Source organism: Oncorhynchus kisutch, linkage group LG15 (genome assembly GCF_002021735.2).
Source record: "Oncorhynchus kisutch isolate 150728-3 linkage group LG15, Okis_V2, whole genome shotgun sequence".
Lineage (NCBI taxonomy): Eukaryota > Metazoa > Chordata > Actinopteri > Salmoniformes > Salmonidae > Oncorhynchus > Oncorhynchus kisutch.
Window position 1 is genome coordinate 50,767,877 of NC_034188.2, and position 25,516 is coordinate 50,793,392.

A 25,516-nucleotide genomic window follows, 5' to 3' on the forward strand; every position below is an offset into this window, starting at 1 on the left:
CACAGCGTGGAAATGATCATTAAAGTGCAGGAAATGCAGAAATTTATGAAAATGATTTTTGTTTGGAGTAGGCTTGAACACTATAAATGGAGAAAGGCCCATTGAAATCACTTAAGTTGTGTTTTGCCCACCTAGGGTCATGAACTACGCATAAAGCATATTTACAACTATTATTAAAAAACATAAAATACCATCATAAATGTCAAAGACATCGTGGTGTGATATTTTGTCCATATCGCCCAGCCCTACCACCATTTTGTCCTATTTACTGTTGGCAGTGTAACTGACATGACTGATGGTATTGTATTGACAGAAATATAGGAATGCACACACTAATCAAGATATCAGTCATGCATCTACCCTAGATGGCAGAATGTTATCGTGAATCATGCGATGTCCCTGGCACCCTCCCTCTCCGGCCACTGGACCTTTGAAACTGATAACTTCTTGGCGGCCATGTCCGTAACCTCAGGAACTGCCGTGATGTAACGGGGGGGGGGGCGTTGCCATGGATTTTTCCCATGAGTAAACCCATCGAGATAATTCCTGTTTTGATGTGAAATCTAATTGCACGAATTAGGGTATTTCTATTCCTATCTGGGAACTCATGTAAAACAAACCCACTTGACCCTCATAGGACCCAATTGTCTGAGTAGTTTTGTTTTGGTGTTAAAGTACAATGAAGCTATCCAGATAATTTCAAGTCAATTGAACATTGAGATTGAAAATGTATGTCAACCTTGTTGCTTTTTTTTGCATCCCCTGAAATCTCCCCACCCACACCTGACCCTCCTACATTAAAGAACCTAGTCTGCAAGTGCTTGGGGTGCCTACAGGAAATGTTCAATCAAGAGAAACTGCAGCATCCTTATAAAAATAAGCCCACATGCATACAAACACTTGACTTGTTCTGTATGCAAAACAGAATGACAAATTGTCCATTAAGAATTAATACACCTCTATCCACATAGCAGATGTAAGGAATATCACCACAAGCCACATACAACAACACAGGCTAATACTGAGGCGTTTTCCCTAAATAAACAGTGCCCACTACTAAAACGGCATGCATTTAAGGAGTGCCTGGTCTGACTCATGAGGAAGACACACAGAGATGTCTAAGGGAACTCACTTCATTTTGAGCTGGTGGAGAAGCCCATGTGGAACCATTACCCACCTTGTATTCTCATATGTCAAGCCATCTGTGTAAGATGATTAAATTCTTCATTTTGACAAGGGAGTCAGATAGATTTATATAAATCCTAGGTATTGTATAGGCCCTAGGTACTCACTACCGTAAGTTGCTCTGGACAAGAGCGTCTACTAAATGACTCAAATTGAAATGTATTGCCTGGGGATGAAATTGACAATGGTGTGACTGCAGATTGGGGTCTAATGGTTGCTATGGAAGGCAGAAGAAAACACCAAATTAGACTGAACTCCATGACCCTATAAACACCTAATAGCTTGCAAAATAAACAAATGTAACTCTAGGTGACAACATAATGCTGTTTGTTATTAACATTAAGACTGTTCTCATCAATAAATTATATCCACTTCATGTTTCAGAGTATCATGCCAACCCTACAATCCAACACTAAAAGTGCAAAGTCTAGTGAGCGTCAAAACCCTCTATTAGGCCAGGGACAACAGAAAGGTACACTGTGACAGTGTCCCTCTTTGCCAGTCAGAGTTCAAGAGCACCAGTCTGCACTGTATGGCATCCCCAGCTTGAGGTCACAGCAAGGCTAAGGACGCCACACATACAAGGCCTAAACATATGAGTAATATAAGCAGATATAGCTTAGAAAACAGTGTTAGAAATTACCATGTCTCCAAGGGTCCTTGGGCTCCACTGCTCCAGAGACAATATCCTCATCTGAAGGAAAAGTCACCCTCTTGCCATTTTTGTGTTTATCATCCCCCTCATCCAGGGCTGGAGAGATGACCTCTCCTGGGGCAGTGACAGGTGGCGAGTCCTCCTGTTCTGAGGGTTTCTCAGGATCCTTGTCGGTGACAGCGTCTGGAGTCGATGAATCTGTATTGGTACTGCTTGAGGATGCCTCCTCTGCTAGGGATGGTCCCTGGTCTGTAGGTTCTGACTCCAACATGCCACTTTCATCCAGACTCAAATCCACACCAATGTCCATATCCCCACCATCATCCCCTTCCTCAATAGCAAACATGAGGGACAATGGTGTTGTATCCTTGATACTCTCATCTTGGCGTTGGTCGTCATGATAAACGTCAAAGTCAGAACTGACTATTGCAGAGGTATCTGGGACGCTGTTGTTCTTATTCCCATTCACTTCGTCGATTTCTAGTGTCTCTTTTGACCGGTGGTTGTCCTCCCTTCGCGGGTTGTCTGTGAGCTTGACTAGAGAGGACGTGTTGGCGGCTTCGTTGCCAATGCCTTGTTTACACAAATCTCCATCCATCAGTTCCGAAAGCCGGGGAATGATCTCTTCCGAGTTATTGGTAGTATTGTCACCAACATTATTCTTCATTTTGACATTGCACAAATCCAGAGCTTGCTCCTCGACATTCATATTTTCATTTCCAGGAAGACAGTGTTGGCAATTGACTGGATTCGAGAACTCTGTACTTGACACAAGATATTTAAAGTGATGCCTTTGAGTAGATGTCAGTCTAACCTTTGAATGTTGGTCTTTGATCCTTCAATAGCTAACATAATTTGTAAAATAAATGCTTTCATCAAGAATGTTTACAACTTTGTCAATGACAATATAAGTGCTTTTTGAGTGTTAACGTAATTGATTGACAAAAGAGCTATTTGTGCCCACACACAGAACTATTTCAAAAGATAATTTCGCACATTATTGACAACTTTCAAGCAAGCAAATTTGACTGGTTTGACACGTGATGCGTGCCTGCAGTTCAGGATATTTATAGCCTGAAATTGTAATTTCAGAAACCCTTTGATAAATTGACCATATCACATGTCCAGGAACGGTAAATTGTTGTGAAATGATCAAGAGATAAAGGCAACACCTCGTGTCAAACGACCGTGACAAATCCTCCTAACCGAGAAACAATGTATTCTGCTGCTAGTCTCAATCTAGTTTATACTTGTTTGGCTAGCTAACTTAACGCTAGGTAACCACGATAGATATCGATAAAGTGCATGGATAGCCGTTTTATGTTACAGTATTCTGTATTTTGTTGGTCAGCACACTCTAAAAGTGGATGTGGAAGCTAGCTAACGTTATAGCTATATTTTGGGTGACCAGCTAGCTAAAACTGTACCCACAGTGCCTCCATTACGTTAGCAAAATACTATTTCATGTGCATGAAGCTAGCTAAAGTAGACCGGTGTAGTTTTATGCACCTTTCGGTAAACCCAAATGCTTTGTTTTTGAGTCAATCATTCTAGTTCAAGAAAAATAATTTCCGAATGTCGTTCGTGGTCTCACCAGAGCACCTCGCATCACAATCCTCGACTAGGCAAGGAGAAAAACAAGCGTCATAGTCCGGAGCATGTTTCGTCCTCGTACCCAAATGATTTAACTGTTGAACAATAATCTCCTTTTTGGTTGTTATTTTAAAACAAAGACATGCCGCTTATTGACGTTCCCCGAGAAGCGCTTGAATGCAAAGACGCTGTTTTCTCTCCTCGTCCTTGTGCTAGCTAACGTAACGTTAGCTTACTCGAGTCCAACAACTATTTGTTGTCCATACGTCATCGCATATCCAGGGGCATGGAGTTTCCACTAGTTACCACAGCCACAAAGTTATGTCAAAAACATTGAAACCAAAATTATATTGTTGGTTCTAATTTAAGGTTAGGCATAAGGTGTGTGGTTAGGGTTAGGTTTAACATCAGATTTTAAGAAGACAAATTGTAGAAATAGACAGTTTTTATTACTTTGTGGCTGGGGTAACTAGTGACGACCGGGGGGGGGGGGGGGCATGTTCAGGACACGTTACGTCGCAGGACGCTGCAAATAGAAATGTAATACATAGAACGGTCGTAGGATCGCTAATACGTTTGACACAGAACACTTCTAGTGCCTATATTCTATTTCTATTTGCAGCGTTATAAAATGCAATAATTATTATGCCCCTTGCTGGTCATTTGATGTAAGTACTTTCGCATAAAACATAATCAGTTGAATCATAGATATTTACTGTCACAATATATGCTACACATATTTGTGTGCTGATGTGCTGTCTGACAAAAACATTTTCTGAGGGTTAGGAGAATATTCCATTAACTCCATTAACACCAAACATACACAGGACATGGTTGCCAATGTTCTCAGAACACGTCACCTGATGGTCCCAAAGAAACATTCTCCCCCCCAAAATGTTTTCATTACACATCACACCTTCTTACTGTTGCAGAGCCCATCAAAGGCCGTGATTAGTGAACCACTGATCCATTCATAGTGCTCAGTCTGTTGCCAAGGTTAGGGACAAAAGCAGTGCTTTTAACATACAGTGTTTTCAATTGACTTAACATACATGATTGCATTGTGGGTGGCAGGTAGCCCAGCAGTTAAGCGTGTTGGGCCAGTCACCGAAAGACTGTTGGTTCAAATCCCTGAGCTGACTAGGTGAAAATTCTGTCAATATTCCCTTGAGCAAGGCTCTTAAACCTGAATGACTGGAAATGTTCATTTATACAGTAATTATTATTCAGTATGTCTTCACCTGGGATTTGAACGCACAACTTCCTAGGTTCACAGCATTCCAATCTTTTTGCTCCGCCACCATGTCTGCATCAGTTAGCAGTTCATCTGACTATTCTCTCATCATTGATGTGATTTACTTATTATAGCAATGTTAAGGCTTTCTGTATAGTGGTCTAATGTTGGTGGGGCATTTCACCCTGTTTTAATGTTAATCCTGAATCACCATGATCAATAAAACATTTTTATTGAGTACTTTTAACAGCTGAGATTTACTTCAATGTGCATTCACCCTGTTGCTTACACCTATCCAGTTGTTTCAGATCTACACAAGTACCTAGGGAAAAGGGGTTGGTGTTTGCTTCAGGACAGGCCCTTACTATGCTGGCCTGATAAGCACATTCCCTAGAGATATCCCTTATTGGGACAGTGGTTAGGGCATCTGTCATTGGTGCTAGTGACCTGGGTTTGAGACCTGCTAAGGTACTCACACTACTCAGACATTCTAAGCAATATATGTTAATGTTGTTATATGGCAACAAGGTACAACACTCCTAACTGATCAAATTAAAATCAGTTTCTCATTGAAAGATGGGAATTTGTAGGATTACCCCTTGAGCATGAATGTCACGCCCTGACCTGAGATATCTCTGTTTTCTTTATATTTTGGTTAGGTCAGGGTGTGACTAGGGTGGATACGCTAGTTGTTGTATTGTCTAGGGAGTTTTGTATTGTCCAGGGGTTTTGTATTGTCTAGGGTTTTAGTATGTCTAGGGGTTTTGTAGGTCTAGGTATTTGTTTGTTTATGGTGGCCTGATATGGTTCCCAATCAGAGGCAGCTGTTTATCGTTGTCTCTGATTGGGGATCATATTTAGGTAGCCATTTCCCTTTGGTGTTTGTGGGTTCTTGTTCTATGTTTAGTTGCCTGTCTGCACTATTCATATTAGCTTCACGTTTTGTTTGTTTTGTTAATTTGTTCAATGTTCATTCTTTTAATAAATTAGAATGTACGCATACCACGCTGCGCCTTGGTCTCATTCGTAGGACGAACGTGACAGAAGAACCCACCACAAAAGGACCAAGCAGCGTATTAATGAGGAGCGGACATCCTGGGCCCGGGAGAAAGATGGGTGGAGGACATCCTGGACCTGGGAGGAGGTAATGGTAAGGGACAAGACCCTGCCATGGAAGCAGGTGGAGATAGCGCAGGAGGAACGGCGACGATACGAGGGGACACGGTTAGCACGGCAGCCCCAATAATTATTTTTGGGGGGCACACGAGGATATTGGCTGAGTCAGGTTGGAGACCTGAGCCAACTCCTCGTGCTTACCGTGGGGAGCGTGTGACTGGTCAGGCACGGTGTTATGCAGAGATGCGCACGGTGTATCCAGTTCGCATTCATAGCCCGGTGCGCTCTATTCCAGCTCCTCGCATTTGCCGGGCTAGAATGGGCATCCAGCCAGGACGGATGGTGCCGGCTCAGTGTGCCGGCACTGTGCACTGTGTCTCCTGTGCGTCTGCACAGCCCAGTGCGTCCTGTGTCAGCGCCCCGCACTTGCCGGACTCAAGTGAGCATACAGCCAGGACCCATTGTGCCAAGCTCTATGCTCCAGATCTCCAGTGCGCCTCCACAGTCCAGTACGTCCTGTCCTGCTCCCCGCACTCACCCTGAGGTGTGTGTCACCAGCCCGGTACCACCAGTGCCTGCACCACGCATCAGGCTTCCGGTGCGCCTCCACAGTCCGTACGTCCTATAGCTCCTTCCCGCACTAGCCCTGAGATGCTTGTCTTCAGCCCAGTACCACCAGTGCCGGCACCACGCATCAGGTCTCCAGTGCGCCTCCACAGTCCAGAGCTTCCGGCGACAGTTCCCAGTCCAGAGCTTCCGGCGACAGTTCCCAGTCCAGAGCTTCTGGTGACAGTTCCCAGTTCTGAGCTTCCGGCAACGTTTCATAGTCCGGAACCTCCAATGACTGGCCACAGACCGGAACCTCCAACGGCGATCCCCAGTCCAGAGCCTCGCCTCCGGCGACGGTCCCCAGTCCGGGGCCTCCGGCAACGGTCCCCAGTCCGGGGCTTCCGGCGACGATCCACGGTCCGGTTCTACAAAGGCGGAGGGATCAGCGTAAAAGGGGGGGAGGGCGGCAGCCAGAACCAGAGCCTCCACCAAGGCTAGATGCCCACCCAGACCCTCCCCTATATGTTCAGGTTCGCGGCGGGGAGTCCGCACCTTTGGGGGGGGGGGGGGGTACTGTACCTTTGGGGGGAGTACTGTCACGCACTGACCTGAGATATCAGGTCGGGGTGTGACTAGGGTGGATACACTAGCAGAGGCAGCTGTTTATCGTTGTCTCTGATTGGGGATCATATTTCCCTTTGGTGTTTGTGGGTTCTTGTTCTATGTTTAGTTGCCTGTCTGCACTATTCATATTAGCTTCACGGTTAATTAGTTTTGTTCGTTTGTTCAATGTTCATTATTTTAATAAATTAGAATGTACACACACCACGCTGCACCTTGGTCTCATTCGTACCGTTTGACGAATGTGACAATGAATTATGACCACATTTCCACTACCTCATACATTATCAGTACTTAATCATTTTACATAGCTGAGCATCTCTACACTGTCTTCTTAAAATCCACACATCTGCGTTTACACAGGCAGCTCGGTTCTGCATTGCTTTTCTATTAATTGGTCTTTTGACCAATCACAGATCTTTTCATATCAGATCTTTTTCGGAGCTAATCAATTATGGAAAAAATACCAGATTTGAAACAACGCCAGCACAATAACTGTTCGTTGGGAGCTTCATGAAATAGGTTTCCATGGCCAAGCAACAGCACACAATCCTAAGATCACCATACGCAATACCAAAGCGTTGGCTGGAGTGCTGTAAAGCTCGCCGCCATTGGACTCTCGAGCAGTGGAAACGCATTCTCTGTAGTGATGAATCCCGCTTCACCAAATCAAATCAAACCAGATGTTATTTGTCACATGTGCCGAATACAACATAACTTTCACCTTACAGTGAAATGCTGACTTACAAGCCCTTTACCAACAATGCAGTTCTAAGAAAAATAGAAATCTAACAAACAATTAAGGAGCAACAATAAAATAACAGTAGCGAGGCTACAGTGCCTTGCGAAAGTATTCGGCCCCCTTGAACTTTGCGACCTTTTGCCACATTTCAGGCTTCAAACATAAAGATATAAAACTGTATGTTTTTGTGAAGAATCAACAACAAGTGGGACACAATCATGAAGTGGAACGACATTTATTGGATATTTCAAACTTTTTTAACAAATCAAAAACGGAAAAATTGGGCGTGCAAAATTGGGGTTCCGGTACAGAGTCAACGTGCGGGAACACCGGTTAGTCGAGGTAATTGAGGTAATAAGTACATGTAGGTAGAGGTAAAGTGAATATGCATGGATAATAAACAGAGAGTAGCAGCAGTGTACAAATGGGGGGTGGGGTGGGGACAATGCAAATAGTCCGGGTAGCCATTTGAGAAACTGTTCAAGAGTCTTACTCTTATAAGAGTCTGTTAAGAAGCCTTTTGACCTAGACTTGGTACTCCGGTACCACTTGCCGTGCAGTAGCAGAGAGAACAGTCTATGACTAGGGTGGCTGGAGTCCTTGACAATTTGTTGGGCCTTCCTCTAACACCGCTTATTATAGAGGTCCTTGGAGGCCGAGCAGTTGCCATACCAGGCAGTGATGCAACCAGTCAGGATGCTCTCGATGGTGCAGCTGTAGAACTTTTTGAGGATCTGAGGACCCATGCCAAATCTTTTAAGTCTCCTGAGGTGGAATAGGCGTTGTCGTGCCCTCTTCACCACTGTCTTGGTGTGTTTGGACCATGACAGTTTGTTGGTGATGTCGACACCAAGGACCTTGAAGCTCTCAACCTTCTCCACTACAGTTCCATTGATGAGAATGGGGGCGTGCTCGGTCTTGGTTTGGCAGATGCCAGGAAAACACTACCTGCCCCAAAGCATAGTGCCAACTATAAAGTATGGTGAAAGAGGAATAATGGTCTGGGGATGTTTTTCATGGTTCGGAATAGGCCCCTTAGTTCCAGTAAAGGGAAATCTTAATGCTACAGCAGACAATGACATTTTAGACGATTCTGTGCTTTCATCTTTGTGGCAACAGTTTGGGGAGGGCCCTTTCCTGTTTCAGCATGAAAATGCACCCGTGCACAAATTGAGGTCCATACAGAAATGTTTTGTTGAGATCTGTGTGGAAGAACTTGACTGGCATGCACAGAGCCCTGACCTCAACCCCATCTAACATCTTTGGGATGAATTGGAACGCCGACTGTGAGCCAGGCCAAACCACCCAACATCAGTGCCTGACCTCACTAATGCTCTTGTCTAAACGGAAGCAAGTCCCCGCAGCCATGTCCCAACATCTAACGAAAAGCCATCCCAGAAGAGTGGAGGCTGTTATAGCAGCAAAGGGGGGACCAACTCCAAATTAATGACCATTATTTTGGAATGAGATGTTCGACAAGCATGTGTCCACATACTTTTGGTCATGTAGCCTATGGTGCAGCAAAATGCTTATGTTTCTAGCTCCAACAGTGCAGTAATACCTAACAATATAAAACAATACACATAAATCCCCAAAATGTTATTAAATAAATTAAGAAATATCAGAATGAGCCATGTCAGAGTTAAGGAATATAAATACACACGGAACAAAAAAAAGTGTTGGTCCCATGTTTCATGAGCTGAAATAAAATATCCCAAAAATGTTCCATACACACAAAAATCTTATGCATGCCAGTCTGTCTTGGCTAAGAGTTGAGGAGACACTGACTGCATCACTTCTTTTAATGAGAAACATTAATGTGTTGAAAATTCCAAATGGTTTGCATAGTCAACTTACAATACTGACACAGATACTTACCCCACCAGACATGTCTTTTCACAGTCCCCAAATCTAGAACAAATTAAAGAAAGTGTACAGTAATATATAGAGCCAATATTGCATGGGACTCCCTTCCATCTCATATTGCTCAAATGAACCGCAAACCTGGTTTCAAAAAACAGATGAAGCAACACCTTGCAGCACAACATCTCTCTCCAATTTGACCTAGATGTTTTGTGTGTACAGTATACATTGATATGTAGGCTGTGTGTGCCATTTTTAAATGTATTCTGTCCTTGAGCTTATCTTGTCTATTAATGTTCTGTAATATGTCATATTTCATGTTTGGTGTGGGCACCAGGAAGAGTAGCTGCTGCTTTCGCAACAGCTAAGGGGGATTTTAATAAAATAGCAAAATACCAAACTCAGAAAACTGGATTACCAGGTAGGCTGGGTGATGCTTCGGCGACTGTAAAAGTGCCAGAAAAGACCACCACACCTTGAAAGTAGTCTGGAACAGTCTCCAATGAGTCGAGCCTCTGCCATTCTCTCACACTGCAGTCCACATCCTGCAGGAGCCGGGACAGGTGGAACAAAAAGCTGGTGAAATGATGTGTCATTCAAATACCATTGGCCAGCTAGCTAGCAAATAAACATGACTTAAACTCCATGAGTTACCATCCATATATTTCAGTTCAACCCTCAAATATTTGGTATTAAAAACATACATAATATAAACAAATAATGAAAATATGTCAAATATTTTGCAGAGCTCTCTGCCTAGGCGACCTCACGGTGCCATGGCAATCACGGAACCTAAGCATGTAACCTAAGCCACCCATTGTGGAGGTCTTATCAGGTCTTAAAAGTTGGACCCGCACCCGAATGGACACAAGGACAATCAGACCCAGACTCAAAAGGACCTATCATTAAAAAAAGATGGCCCCTGAGTCAAACGGACCATAGAACAATCAGACCTGAACTCCGAATGGACCCGACGACAATCAGGTCTATCAGCAGTAGTTACATAGACTAAACCCAATGACAATCAAACAAGACCCAACCCTGATGTAAAAGTTAGATTTTTGGACCATTTTCGGGTCAGCATTGGCATGTATTCATAGATCCCAAGGGAAGCCAGGGGAAGCAAAGCTTCCACAAAAAATGTAGCAAGAAAAAATTAAACATATACAGTACCATTCAAAAGTTTGGAAACTCCTACTCATTCAAGGGATTTTCTTTACTATTTTCTACATTGTAGATAACACATATGGAATCATGTAGTAACCAAAAAAGTGTTTAACAAATCTAAATATATTTCAGATTTTAGTAGCCACCCTTTGCCTTGATGACAGCTTTGCACACTCTTGGCATTCTCTCAACCAGCTTCATGAGGTAATCACCTGGAATGCATTTCAATTAACAGGTGTGCATTGTTAAAAGTTAATTCATGGAATTTCTTTCCTTCGTAGTTCGTTTGAGCCAATCAGTTGTGTTGTGACAAGGTAAGGGTGGTATACAGAAGATAGCCCTATTTGGTAAAAGACCAAGTCCATATTATGGCAAGAACAGTTCAAATTCGCAAAGAGAAACGACAGTCCATCATTACTTTAAGACATGAAGGTCAGTCAATACAGAACATTTCAAGAACTTTGCACATTTCTTCAAGTGCAGTTGCAAACACCATCAATCGCTATGATGAAACTAGCTCTCATGAGGACCACCACAGGAAAGGAAGACCCAGGGTTACCTCTGCTGCAGAGGGTAAGTTCATTATAGTTCACTGCACCTCATATTGCAGCCCAAATAAATGCTTCACAGAGTTCAAGTAACAGACACATCTCAAAATCAACTGTTTAGAGGAGACTGCGTGAATCAGTCCTTCATGGTAAAACTGCTGCAAAGAAACCACTACTAAAGGACACCAATAAGAATAATAGAGTTGCTTGGGCCAAGAAACACAAGCAATGGACATTACACCAGTGGAAGTCTGTCCATTGGTCTGATGAGTCCAAATTTGAGAGTTTTGGTTCCAACCGCCGTGTCTTTGTGAGACGCAGAGTAGGTGAACAGATGATCCCCAGCATGTGTACCTTGAAGGATGGAAGAGGAGGTGTGATGGTGTGGGGGGTGCTTTGCTGGTGACACTGTAAGTGATTTATTTAGAATTTAAGGCACACTTAACTAGCATGGCTACCACAGCATTCTGCAGCGATACGCCATCCCATCTGGTTGGCGCTTATTGGGTCAGGACAATGACCCAAAACACACCTCCAGGCTGTGGAAGGGCTATTTGACCAAGAAGGAGAGTGATGGAGTGCTGCCTCAGATGACCTGGCCTCGACAATCATCCAACCTCAACCCAACTGAGATGGTTTGGGATGAGTTGGACTGCAGAGTGAAGGAAGCAGCCACCAAGTGCTCAATATAAGTGGAAACTCCTTCAAGATTGTTGGAAAAGCATTCCTCATGAATCTGTTTGAGAGAATGCCAAGAGTGTGCAAAGCTGTCATCGAGGCAAAGGGTGGCTACTTTGAAGAATCTAAAATCTGAAATATATTTATTTGTTTAACACTTTTTTGGTTACTACATGATCCTATATGTGTTATTTCGTAGTTTTGATGTCTTCACTATTATTCTACAATGTAGAAAGTAGTAAAAATAAATGAAAACCCTTCAAATGAGTAGGTGTGTCCAAACTTTTGACTGGTACTGTATATACATATTTATCTTTTGTCTCTCTGTGTTTCATAATTTTCCTACAAATCACAAGAGGCTGGATGTATTTAACCGGAGAAAGCATACGAAACAGCGCTCCTCTGTCTCTGTATGTGTAGGCCATCTATCTGATGCGGTCTGGTCCAAAAGAGTATGACATCGTTGCCGCCCATAGCATTTAATGCAAGGGAAGCCAGCGAACATTTTGGCTCCCTTGATTTAAAAAAAGGTTCAAATAATAGCCAATCAGCATTTAGCTAAACTGAGTGAGCTCAATGGTGAATGGTCCTGGCGCACCAAAATAAAGTGTCAAGGGAAGCTCGTTAGGATCATTGACAGAAACAACTTAAATTGTTGCATCTCTTTGTGTTGTTGTCCTCCGGTAGCTAGCTAGCTAGCCACAATTGGCACTTTCCTAAATTAGTCATGGATGGAGATAGGGATTTGGACTTGGAGGTTTACTTATTTTTCTGTACTGGTCAATGATTATAACGATGATTCTGATCTATCCATAAATTCATACATTGTTGTGACCCTGGGCTGAGAGGATGGAAGCTAGATATGTAGCTAGATGTAGAAGACTAATGTTAACTAGTTAATTTTGTCCATGAAAGGAAGTTAGGCTAGCGAGCAAGCATTTTAGCCAGGTAGCCTAGAACAACAACAAAAATAAAAGCATGTACTGTATGACCGTTTTGTCAACATGAATTAGGATGGCTTTCCCATTTCTCAACAAGTAGGGTGAGTTAACATGTTTTTCTACATGCATGAACGGCACGCACACACACACACACACACACACACACACACACACACACACACACACACACAAACAGAACCATGGATAGCCACATCATATTTAGCTTGCGTTGATTGGACTAAATTGTTTTTGGCATCTTTTACTTGTCACTGTATTAGACTAAGCAGAGGTGATTTGATGATGTTGAAGAGGAAATGTCGGAATAGTGGAGCCAACTCCTGTTGTTGTCTTTCCGACGTGTTAACTCTCCGTGGTTCTAAATCAATAGTTGTTTAGTGGTCCGAAAATGTCAGAAACGTTAACTTGCTTGACCAAGCTGTAGGTCATGTAATTGTTTGTTACATGCTAAATGCTTTGTGGACAGAGGTTGCTATCTGTGTCTGGGATGAAACAAAGGTGTGGTTAAATCTATTCTTCCACGATCTTCTTATTGTCTCAGCCTTAGGCCTATATATCACTGTGTCAAGGCATAACAAATCAATTATCGCAACCCTTAGGTTTTAATATGGCTTTTATCTCTGGCTTGGCTTCCCCAGTAATTTTAACCACGCACCACTACTACGGTTCAGGTCTTGGGTATTCAGGTTTGGGTGGACCCATGAAGACCTCTAACCCACTGGGCACAAACAGTTTGAATCAGCATTGTTTTAATGTAATTGGTCAGTGTATTGTGCTGTGGAATCCACATAAAAAAACATTGGATTTGAAAAAAGTCATCAACTGTTGTTTTGAGAGTGAAATTTCAAACACAGCATTATGTTATCGTGATAACAAACCTTATGTAAAAATAGGTTGAATTTGTACCTTTAAACAAACTAATGTAACATCTAACCTTAAAATGAGTAACACATCGAGGTCACATTGAGGTTACTGAAACTAAAAATGCATTCTTACAGTATGTAAATCATAGAAAGAGTGCATGTTCATGATAGCATGCAAAGCATAGGTTGTAACAGGTTTGTGGAAATCTCAACAAATGATATAATAATCTGCCTAACGTCTTGAAAGGCATTAACCAAAAATCAGACATTGGTTTTTCCATTGGAATGTGGTTGTGCTTTTAGATGGTTGAAAGCAGAGTGATAACACATTGGAAATTCAACTAACTTTTAGCTGCTTTTTGAGTGGTTGAACATAGGTTGTAATGTCATTGATCAATGTCTCAACCAAATGGTACCCAGTTATCCACACTGAAATGACGTGGTGTGCCCAGTGGGAAGTGTAGGGTTCTTCCTAAAGCAGAAAAAATACATTATGACTCCTTTCTGTTTCTCATTGACATTCAAACTCAGCATAAACAAAAATATGCAAGTTTAAGTTTGTTCCACCTGAGCGCTATGATGACACAACAAATGCGTTTGATGCATCTTTTTTGTCGTCTTCTCATGCCTCTTCGGGGGAAAGTAATGCCAAAGTAACTAAAAGTAATCCAATTATGTTACTGAGTTTGGGTTATCCAAAAGTTATGTTACTGATTACAATTTTGGAAAGGTAAGTAGTAACTAATGGAATCAGATAACGTTACTCAGTTTGGGTAATCCAGAAGTTAAGTTACTAATTACAATTTTGGAAAGGTAAGTAGTAACTAATGGAATCAGATAACGTTACTCAGTTTGGGTAATCCAGAAGTTAAGTTACTAATTACAATTTTGGAAAGGTAAGTAGTAACTAATGGATTACATTTACAGAAGAATGTAACCTATCCAACCCTGATTGACAGGTGTGCCTATTCTTGAGATATTCACACCGTGTCAAGGTACACCAACAACTGTATGTGAAACATTTCCTGCATTTTGTTCCAACTTTTCTCATTCATCTTGAAATACAATACATTATACCAGTAGTTGTATTTTGACCACCCTGACAGCAGAATGATTGTGTGTTAACCAATCCTCACACAAGAGGGCAGTAAGTAGCAGGGCGCTTTTATGCCAAGAAAAAGAAAGAAACATTTATGGTGAAAGTGAATATATGTAGCCTAATTAATTCATATGTAAAGACACTACAGACACTCATGGCTTTATTGACCTTTTTCATGGTGTGTGTAATCACAAATCAGATGCTGCAAGCTCAAGTACACAGTACAAATATGATACAAATATAAACATCCTATAAAAAAAAACTGTAAGAATAATGCTTGAAATGTAGTATAATCAAATTATAAAACAACTAACTAAGATTTCACCTTCCTTATAACTGTTAAATATACAGTATTTAGAGAAAATTATAAAATGTGCATATTTTGTAAAGGCCTTTCTTGATCAAAGCATCTGCCCCCCATCACTGTGAATGTCACACAGCTCTAGCATGGCTTCCTGAACTCGCTAGGAACTCGCCTTTCGTCTCATATTATTGTCCGTCTATAACAAACAGAAAGTGTTTTTTTGTTTCCAATCTATGAATTATTTAATTAATGGCTGTAAATCGATCTCTGAATGTGCTACAGTGATGAAGCTGCTGCGTTATGATGTAAGGATTGCAGGCATGTGTTTTGACAGTGGCTGTGAAGTAGGGTTCAGCCAGGAGTTGATGGACAGTCGGAAGAGCGAATGAAATAGTAGGAGGGACATCCCAGCTTCAAGTGGATTCAGATTTCACATCCTACAGTGTGTCACCCAGGCTAAAAAAATATACTACTGTGTCCATGGGAACCAGGGCTATTGCTCAATACAAGCCATTTCGATCTAAGGTATCCACAGATCGACTTATAAGTGAGAGTGCCTTTCACAAGCTCCCCCCTAGAGCTTCACATATTGACTCACATCATCTGGACCATTACCAGTGTGAAGCACTGAACTCAACACAGACAACTCTAACGGAGAGGTGCTGAGAATTATTGCCTAATATCTGTTACTATGCAAGATATCGAGTATTGGACATCCCTCTGTCTTTGTGATGGATGCATGCCTCACTTTGAAGGAATAGGCCTATATACATGAATGAGTCTAAAACAGAGTTTCAGAGCTATGGTAATATCACCATGGTCTGGCCACATGGTCGGGCCAGTGTATTACCCCCATATTAGAACAGTTCACTAGATTTGTCTCCGAAACATAAACACCATCTGACATGACGTGCGTGACCCCCTGCGTTTGCATGAGGACTGAAAACAGTTACCAGGCTGCTCTAATGTGTCTGGGATTCCAGATTAATGCAACAAACAAGGATTTAATTTACCGCTGGCGCGCAGAGACAGAGCAGGACGGGAAACCGAGACCTCCCACGGGTGGACAAAAGTAAATATTTTAACATCAAATTGGAAGCCCTTGAAGCAGCTTGTTTTTTGAAGTCATTTCTGGACTTTCTCTATTTCCTCTGCAGTCATTAATGGCTTGCTTTGTCACTGCCAATCTCCTGGTTGCCCAGTTTGAGGAAAACCAACTGTATCCGCTGTGCGTTTCCCCCTTCCCTAAATTCTAAAAGAAAAAAGGTGGAGGGGAAAGAGAGATAAAGAGTGAGAGAGGACGTTTTGAGTAAAAGTTCAGATTCACTTTAAACATGGCATTAGGCCAATGGCTGCACCGCGGAAAGACAAATTAACCTCTGACTTTTCCATAGGTTGTCCTTGGACAGATTTGATCTGATTCTATTCAATCTCTCATTCTTTTGGCAAGTGGGAGATAGGGGAGGACTCACTAGCTGCCACAGACAGGTGGCTAGCTACAGATCCGCCTGGTCTTCCTGTTAGGTGAGTGAGTGTGTGGAAAGTGAAGCCAGCCATCATGCTATGCGAAGATCCCAACATAATTTATTTGCACACCGTCTAGGTTTTCATAATTTGAGATGTCATGGTTGGGACCAGCCATTTGTTTTGTCTGCATCTTGTGACAGTCGTCCTCAGGATAAGGGCAGAAGGCTCTTTGTATTTATTAGTGACAGTAGCTGGTCTATTTATTAGTGACAGTAGCTGGTCACAGTGACCTGCGTGACGAGTGAGGAGAGAAGATGGAGAAGAGACGAGGGGACGTAGAGTGAAAGAGTCTGATCTCACATTTGGAAAGTTCAAAAGGTCAGGAGTAACAAGAATACTCATGCAAACCATATTGGAGTAGTCGTGCATTTTCCTCCAAGCAGACCGAAATAGGTTTATTCAGATCCCCATGAGCTTTTTCCCGAAGCAGCAGCTATTCTTCCTGGGGTCCACACAATAACAAAAACAAAAAAAGTATTCAGACATAAGTATTCTGACCCTTTACTCAGTACTTTGTTGAAGCGCCTTTGCCAGCGTTTACAGCCTCGAGTCTTCTTGGGTATGACGCTACAAGCTTGGCACACCTGTGTTTGGGGAGTTTCTCCCATTCTTCTCTGCAGATCCTCTCAAGCTCTGTCAGGTGGGATGAAGAGCGTCTCTGCACAGCTATTTTCAGGTCTCTTCAGAGATGTTTGACCGGGTTCACGTCCTGGCTCTGGCTTGGCCACTCAAGGACTTTCACAGACTTGTCCTGAAGCCACTCATGCGTTGCCTTGGCTGTCTGCTTTGGGTCATTTTCCTGTTGGAAGCACTCAGGCCTGAGGTCCAGAGTGCTCTGGAGCAGGTTTTCATGATGGATCGCTCTGTACCTTGCTACGTTCATTGTTCCCTCGATTCTGACTAGTCTCCCAGTCCCTGCCGCTGAAAAACATCCCTAAGGAATGATGCTGCCACCACCATGCTTTACTGTAGTGATGGTGCCTGGTTTCCTCCAGATGTGACGCTTGGCATTCAGGCCAAAGACTTCAATCTTGTTTAATCAAACCAGAGAATCTTGTTTCTCATGGTCTGAGAGTCCATCTGGCCACTCTACCATAAAAGCCTGATTGGTGGAGTGCTGCAGGGATGGTTGTCCTTCTGGAAGGTTATCCCATCTACACAGAGGAACTCTGGAGCTCTGTCAAAGTGACCATCGGGTTCTTGGTCACCTCCCTGACCAAGGCCCTTCTCCCCGATTGCTCAGTTTGGCCGGGCGGCCAGCTCTAGGAAGGCTCTTGGTGTTTCCAAACTTCTTCCATTTAAGAATGATGGAGGACACTGTGTTCTTGGGGACCTTTAGTGGTGCAGACATTTTTTTGTACCCTTCCCCAGATCTGTGCCTCGACACAATCCTGTCTCTGAGCTGTACGGACAATTCCTTCGACCTCATGACTTAGTTTTTGCTCTGACATGCACGGTCATCTATGGACCCTTATATAGACAGATGTGTGCCTTTCCAAATCATGTCCAATCAATTGAATTTACCACTGGTAGAGATGATCAATGGAAACAGGATGAACCTGAGCTCAATTTCGAATCTCATAGCAAAGAGTCTGAATACTTATGTAAATAAGGCATTTCAGTTTTTATTTTTAATACATTTGCAAACATTTCAAAAAATATTTTTCACTTTGTTATTATGGGTTATTGTCTGTAGGTTCCTGAGGGAAAACAATGAATTCATCGATTTTAGAATAAGGCCGTAACAAAATGTGGAAAAGGGGAAGGTGTCTGAATACTTTCCGAATGCACTGTACACTGAGTATACCAAACACTAGGAACACTTTCCTAATATTGAGTTGCACACATACACACTCCACATCTCAGTTTATAACCGGTCTCCTCCCCTTCATCTACGCTGATTGAAGTGGATTTAACAAGTGACACCAATACGGGATCATAGCTTTCATCTGGATTCACCTGGTCAGTCTATGTCATGGAAAGAGCATAATGTTTTGCACATCCAGTGTACTGTACTTATGTCAGTACCTGTATATGCACACTGAGTGCACAAAACAGTAGGAACACCTGCTCTTTCCATGACATAGACAGACCAGGTGAATCCATATGATTATCCCTCATTGATGTCATTTGATAAATCCACTTCAATTGGTGGGACATTTCTCCTCGCTCTGCTGATGAGTATTTTGCTCTGCTCCGTTCGTACAGGAGTAATAAAGGACCAGTGCACTAATTTGGTGGGCAAAAGTTTCCCCCCCTACATGTTTTTTATTGTTATTTATCTGGAGGTGCTGCAGCCCCCTCAGCAGCCCTACTTCCCGCGGCTACGGGATAGTGTGCACTGCTATGGCGATTGCATCATCCATGGATCTGTTGGGGCGGTATGCTAATTGTAGTGGGTCTAGGGTGTTGGGTAAGGTGGAGGTGATAAGATCCTTAACTAGCCTCTCAAAGAAATTCATGATGACAGAAGTGAGTGCTATGGGGTGAAGTAGTTCATTTAGTTCAGTTACCTTTGCTTTCTTGGGTACATAAACAATAGTAGACATCTTGAAGCATGCTCTGAGGACGCGGCCTGGGATGCCGTCTGGGCCGGCAGACTTGCGAGGGTTAACAGGCAATGTAAAGCCATAGCTAGTGAGTTTCTTCAATAACAATTTATGATCAATATCAACAGGACCCAGCATCTTCAATGAACGATGGAGATTAATTCGGTTTTCTTCCCATGTTATAATTTAAGGTACTCCAAAGTCTTTTTCCATTGTGTTTTATGTCATTTATCTTGATTTGAAATATAATTTCTTCTTCTTTTTGTTAAGTTTAGTCACAAAACGTCTCAATTTACAGTATATCAACAAATCAGCTGAGAGGCTTGTCTTGTTGCCACCTCTTTTGCATAATTTCTTTAAACCATCCAATTTTGAAATTCATCAACAATAGGAGCCAATGGCGTTAGCATATCTGGGTACAACACCTGTCATCACAAACCGCCACCTGCCTGCCTTAGGTGTGTAGCTGTGGCTTACACAGGTGCAGTGCAGGGAACGGGAGCGTGACCTGCTCGAGTGCAGAACTTCCATGGATGGGAGTCAGTCAGGGGGGGCCTCTCCCACTGGTTGGTCATAAATCCTGGAACGTGGCGACTAGGAGGATTGCGTTGTTACTTTGACTCATGCCTTTTTCCTCTCCTCTGCTTTATGGAGATGTCAGGCGAGGACTGGGGGAGGTCGGCCCTGGGTCCCGAGGAAGGAATCAATCTTCTAAATAAACCAAATCCAAAAGTCAATCTCTGATCTGTTTCACACACGCAAGGAATGGCTGCTAGTGGAATCAAGGGCCTCCACGGTGTAGCTAAAAGGGTATAACCCTCCCCGAAAATGACCAAGCCGCTACACATTTTAGAGTATCGTTGGCAATGGCTTTCATCATGGACAATTTTCTACAACCGACAGTATTTCACGGATTCACAGACAATAGGGATAATAATGTAGTAACCATTACGACGAAACAGATAATGAGTCCTACTTGCCTGTAATTGGTGGTAATGACCCAATTACAATTTCCAAAGTTTGGCCGATGAGTCACTAACAACAATATCCATGGATAGTCTTTATGGCAACCCACAGTGGAGCCTGTGTCTCTCAAGGACACTTGGTCCTTCCGGGCCCTTCCACTGGTCCCTTTCTCCCACGTCCCCGAAGGGATAATGGAGCCTGGCTGCTAATGATTGGTTTACCATGGCTTCTTTCACCGGGTGGAGCTGTCCTCCCTCCCACTAAACATGATAAACAACTAATGTCCCCGATGTTTACTGTTTTTACTGCACTGCACCCAATGTATTGCCCCTGTACTGTCTTGCCCCCCACATTCATATTGTCTATTTCCCTTCGTGTTGTTTTGTGTCAATGTAATGTCTCTATGTCTGTTTCTCAGTATTTTAAACTTGTTTTTTAATTGTAAAGTGTGTGGAGACTGTATAAATGGACTTGTGATTGTGATTTGATTTGAACTAGGGCCGAACATTCAAACCTGATCGCCTGACACCAGATACCAGAATTGTATCGCTTTGTACCAAGGCATTAAATAAAGAGAGAATTAGGGGCAACCAGAGATGGAGAAAGTTACAGAAATTATACTTAAAACCTTGCTCACCGGGGGATGCAACTTGATCTATGACCTCTATGTACACAAACACACTGTAAACTGTCTACTGTAAACTGTTAAGAATAAACTCAGACCATGCACATCCGCATACTACAGACTAAAATACATAGTTGTTTACACATGCACGCAAGCACACACACACACACACACACACACACACACACACACACACACACACACACACACACACACACACACAAATAAACTCACATGTACGCTTGCACATAAACACACAAATATTCACACACATGAACACTAACATGCAAATACACAAATACACACATGAATGCTTACACATAAAAAACACACTTATACATGTGTGCACATTGCACACACACAGATCCAGGCCATATGATGGGGAGCGTCTCAGTTCCCAGGCCTTGATGTGGAGGCCAACTCTGGCCCTTTCAGCTGGCTCCACCCACTGGGCACAGACGTCAATTCAATGTCTATTCAATTGAAATGACATGGAAACGACGTTGATTCAACCAGTGTGTGACCGGTGGGCAGTCCTTTCAACGCACCACTGGGATACTCAACAGAACTGGAGAAACACACGGACGCTCACAGAGCATGAATGAAAATGAAATATAGTGGAGGAATGAGATACACCGAGATATCCCTGCTGGAAAAAAAACAGCATGGACCAGCATATCAGGGCTGGTTTTGCTGATGACCAGCATTCGCTGTGTTTTGGACACTGGTGACAAGCGTACCAGCTAGAATGAGAAATGTATAGTATTTATCTTCGGGTAGCATAAAATGTGTTAATCAATCAATGTACATGCAAAAACACAACAAAGAACATATTATACAAATCTAACTTCCATAGAGCATGCTGGAAAATATGATGGGTGTGGTTTTGGAGACCAGCATTGACCAGCTTGGTCACCAGCATACCAGCACAAGCTGGTCACCAGCATAAACTAGTCACCAGTATACCATCTGTGCCCAGCTAGACGGCCAGCCTAACCAGCTAGACCATGCTGGTCAGACCAACTTGACCAGTATCCAACCAGCACTGACCAGCATAGACCAGGATGGACTAGTTTGACATTTATGCTGGCCTATAGCGTTTCTTTCAAAATACATTTTTACACTACTCTTGTTTCACTCTGCTTTGATTAAGATTGCTGTCTCTGGCAGAGGTTTACTCTTACTGGGGGATGCTCTGCTGCTTCCCTAAACTATGTCTGTCTGTGGAAGTACAGTAGTTCTGAAAGTCATCATGTTAAACTGGGACTACTATTCCTCCATCCTGGAAAATAGGACCAGTCTCGTTCTGGGAATGTAATATCTGTATGCGTGCTCTGTCTCCAGAGTTGGTCTTTCCTTTGGAACCTATTTCTGGATCTCTTTTGTTTTAGGGGAGTCTGGAGAGAGGAAGCCTCAGTCAGGCAGGTTAGCATAGGGGTGGGTACAGGGGCGTTAGTGATGCTAGCCCTCTCAGGTCTTCAAGGTGCACTATGCAGACATCGCTCCAACCTTTCCTGGTTGCTAATATTCTAATAATTTGCCTAATTTCAGTTTATCTGACAAAACAAGCAAGTATAGTGTGGAGAGTCATTGTACCATCTAAACAGCTGTGAAATGTATTTTCCAGCTGTTTGAAGCTGTACAAAACCGAAAGTAAAAGATGCAAAAACTAAACAGAAAAACATGAAGCATAAAAAAAGTGCACATAGAATAGATCTACTGCTTCTTAGACTTGGTTTCAATGAGAATGAAAGATCTGTAACTCACATTTCTATGTGAACTTAGTAGCGTCGCCCAAAAAGTTACATATTACAGCTTTAAGCCAGCTTTGATGGCTACCATATGTCCACCCGGTTTCCCAATCAAAACGCTTTTCTCTTTAAACATTATGAAAATACAGGGCGGGCCCTGGGAGATATAAAATCAAAGGAGGATTTGATCTGTCACTGAGCACCTGTGTGTGGGGACTGACAGGAACAGAGATGGGCTTCGGCTCCACTGCCACGTCATTAGAAGAAAAAGAGGGAGAGAAAGAGTGGGAGGTTTTCCAGCACTGCAATCCATCCAGCCACCCATCCGTCCATCCCACCTGTGCTAAGCCTCCGTCCGCTCTTGCCTTTTATTCCACCATCTGTTTTTTACATCTCTTCCTCTCTCTCTCTCTATCCATAACTCGTTGCATCTCTCCTTCACACCCCATGTCTCTATCCCTCAATCATTTTTCTTGTGTAGAGATTTCTCTAGTGTCCTGCCTCCCCTGTCCCTCCAGCACACACACACACACACACACACACACACACACACTCCATTTAAATATTCATTTCCGTCTGACTGTGATGTGCTCTGAAGGGTTTCCTGTTCCCAGCGTTCTCACTTCCCTGAGAAGCAGACCTGGCACTGTGTTCCTTCCCATCCTGTTCCAGTCCCAAACCCCGTTTTCTTCCTACCCTATTCCCAGCTAGAGAATAGGGTCAGGAAGTGAGAATAGGGTCAGGGAAGTGAGAAAGTGAGTCCCCATCCATACAAGTCACTGTTAATTTAGCATTAGTAGCCTTGGGATTCTGTCAGGGAAAAGTTGTTGTGCTAACCTCTTCCTTCTTACAGACACTATCCCCTCATCACCAGGACATCTTCTATGGCTCACCTCTAACATGCTAGACATATTGGTCTATTTCACAGCTGGATATTTCAGAGAATTTGTAAGGTATGATTCCTCGGACAGGAATCAAATAGAAAGAGTCAAATAAGATTTGAACCAGCCACGTACCACCGTTGTGCTGCCAATCACAGTCGTTCCATATGTTTTCATCGATCAACACTACTTCTGCATTGCTACAAAAATACTGTTAGAAAAATATGAGAACGGAGATTTAGATGTATTATTACTTAGGTAAATCTTCTATGGTCTCAGATTTGTAATAGATTTACACGCTGACGCCACAAAGCCACAAACAGACAAGAAAACCGGGCATTAAGGCGACCACAAATCTCTGTTGAGGAAGAGCCCAGATTCTCAGAGGTGGTCCAGAACAGGCGATGGGCAGACGAAGGGAGAGAGGAGGGAAATGGGCGACATGGACGTCTGTGGAACTGATTTGGTTCTGTGGTCGATTGTTTTCACTCAACCTCCCTGTCTGCCATCACATAGAGGAAAGAGAGGTACTGGTACTTTCACATCCCCAAACATTTACTTGTACGCTTCCTCCTCTTCCCTTCTCCCATTACCTCCTCTCCTCTCTGCTCATCTCCCCTCCCATAACCTCCTCTCCTCTCTGCTCATCTCCCCTCCCATTACCTCCTCTCCTCTCTGCTCATCTCCCCCCATTACCTCCTCTCCTCTCTGCTCATCTCCCCTCCCATTACCTCCTCTCCTCTCTGCTCATCTCCCCTCCCATTACCTCCTCTCCTCTCTGCTCATCTCCCCCCCATAACCTCCTCTACTCTCTGCTCATCTCCCCCCATAACCTCCTCTCCTCTCTGCTCATCTCCCCCCCATAACCTCCTCTCCTCTCTGCTCATTTCCCCCCCATAACCTCCTCTCTTCTCTGCTCATCTCCCCCCCATAACCTCCTCTCCTCTCTGCTCATCTCCCTTCCCATAACCTCCTCTCCTCTCTGCTCATCTCCCCTCCCATAACCTCCTCTCCTCTCTGCTCATCTCCCCTCCCATAACCTCCTCTCCTCTCTGCTCATCTCCCCTCCCATAACCTCCTCTCCTCTCTGCTCATCTCTCCCCATAACCTCCTCTCCTCTCTGCTCATCTCCCCCCCATAACCTCCTCTCCTCTCTGCTCATCTCCCCCATAACCTCCTCTCCTCTCTGCTCATCTCCCCCCCATAACCTCCTCTCCTCTCTGCTCATCTCCCCTCCCATTACCTACCTCCTCTCCTCTCTGCTCATCTCCCCCCCCCATAACCTCCTCTCCTCTCTGCTCATCTCCCCTCCCATTACCTCCTCTCCTGTCTGCTCATCTCCCCCCATAACCTCCTCTACTCTCTGCTCATCTCCCCTCCCATTACCTCCTCTCCTCTCTGCTCATCTCCCCCCATAACCTCCTCTCCTCTCTGCTCATCTCCCCCCCCCATAACCTCCTCTCCTCTCTGCTCATTTCCCCCACCATAACCTCCTCTCTTCTCTGCTCATCTCCCCCCCATAACCTCCTCTCCTCTCTGCTCATCTCCCTTCCCATAACCTCCTCTCTTCTCTGCTCATCTCCCCTCCCATAACCTCCTCTTCTCTCTGCTCATCTCCCCTCCCATAACCTCCTCTCCTCTCTGCTCATCTCCCCTCCCATAACCTCCTCTCCTCTCTGCTCATCTCCCCCATAACCTCCTCTCCTCTCTGCTCATCTCCCCCCCATAACCTCCTCTCCTCTCTGCTCATCTCCCCCCATAACCTCCTCTCCTCTCTGCTCATCTCCCCCCATAACCACCTCTCTGCTCATCTCCCCCCCATAACCTCCTCTCCTCTCTGCTCATCTCCCCTCCCATAACCTCCTCTCCTCTCTGCTCATCTCCCCCATAACCTCCTCTCCTCTCTGCTCATCTCCCCCCATAACCTCCTCTCTGCTCATCTCCCCCCATAACCTCCTCTCCTCTCTGCTCATCTCCCTCCCATAACCTCCTCTCCTCTCTGCTCATCTCCCCCCCATAACCTCCTCTCCTCTCTGCTCAT

General features: G+C 43.7%; 1 protein-coding gene across 3 annotated transcripts in view; it reads right to left on the reverse strand.

The window, feature by feature from the left end:
* The window catches only part of LOC109905413 (protein phosphatase 1 regulatory subunit 37-like), a 53,643-nt gene extending 49,950 nt beyond the window's left edge, over nt 1-3,693 (reverse strand). The window contains exons 1-2 of one of the 3 annotated variants that reach the window (XM_020502770.2): nt 3,435-3,692; nt 1,829-2,599 (exon numbers count right to left, since the gene is read on the reverse strand). In XM_020502770.2, the coding sequence (XP_020358359.1) occupies nt 1,829-2,549 (721 nt within the window). In that variant the 5' untranslated portion in view covers nt 2,550-2,599; nt 3,435-3,692. Of the gene's footprint in view, nt 1-1,828 lie in introns of all 3 variants that reach the window. The other 2 variants (XR_002257269.2, XM_020502769.2) reach the window with 2 other exon arrangements.
* Between the last annotated feature and the right edge of the window lie 21,823 nt (nt 3,694-25,516).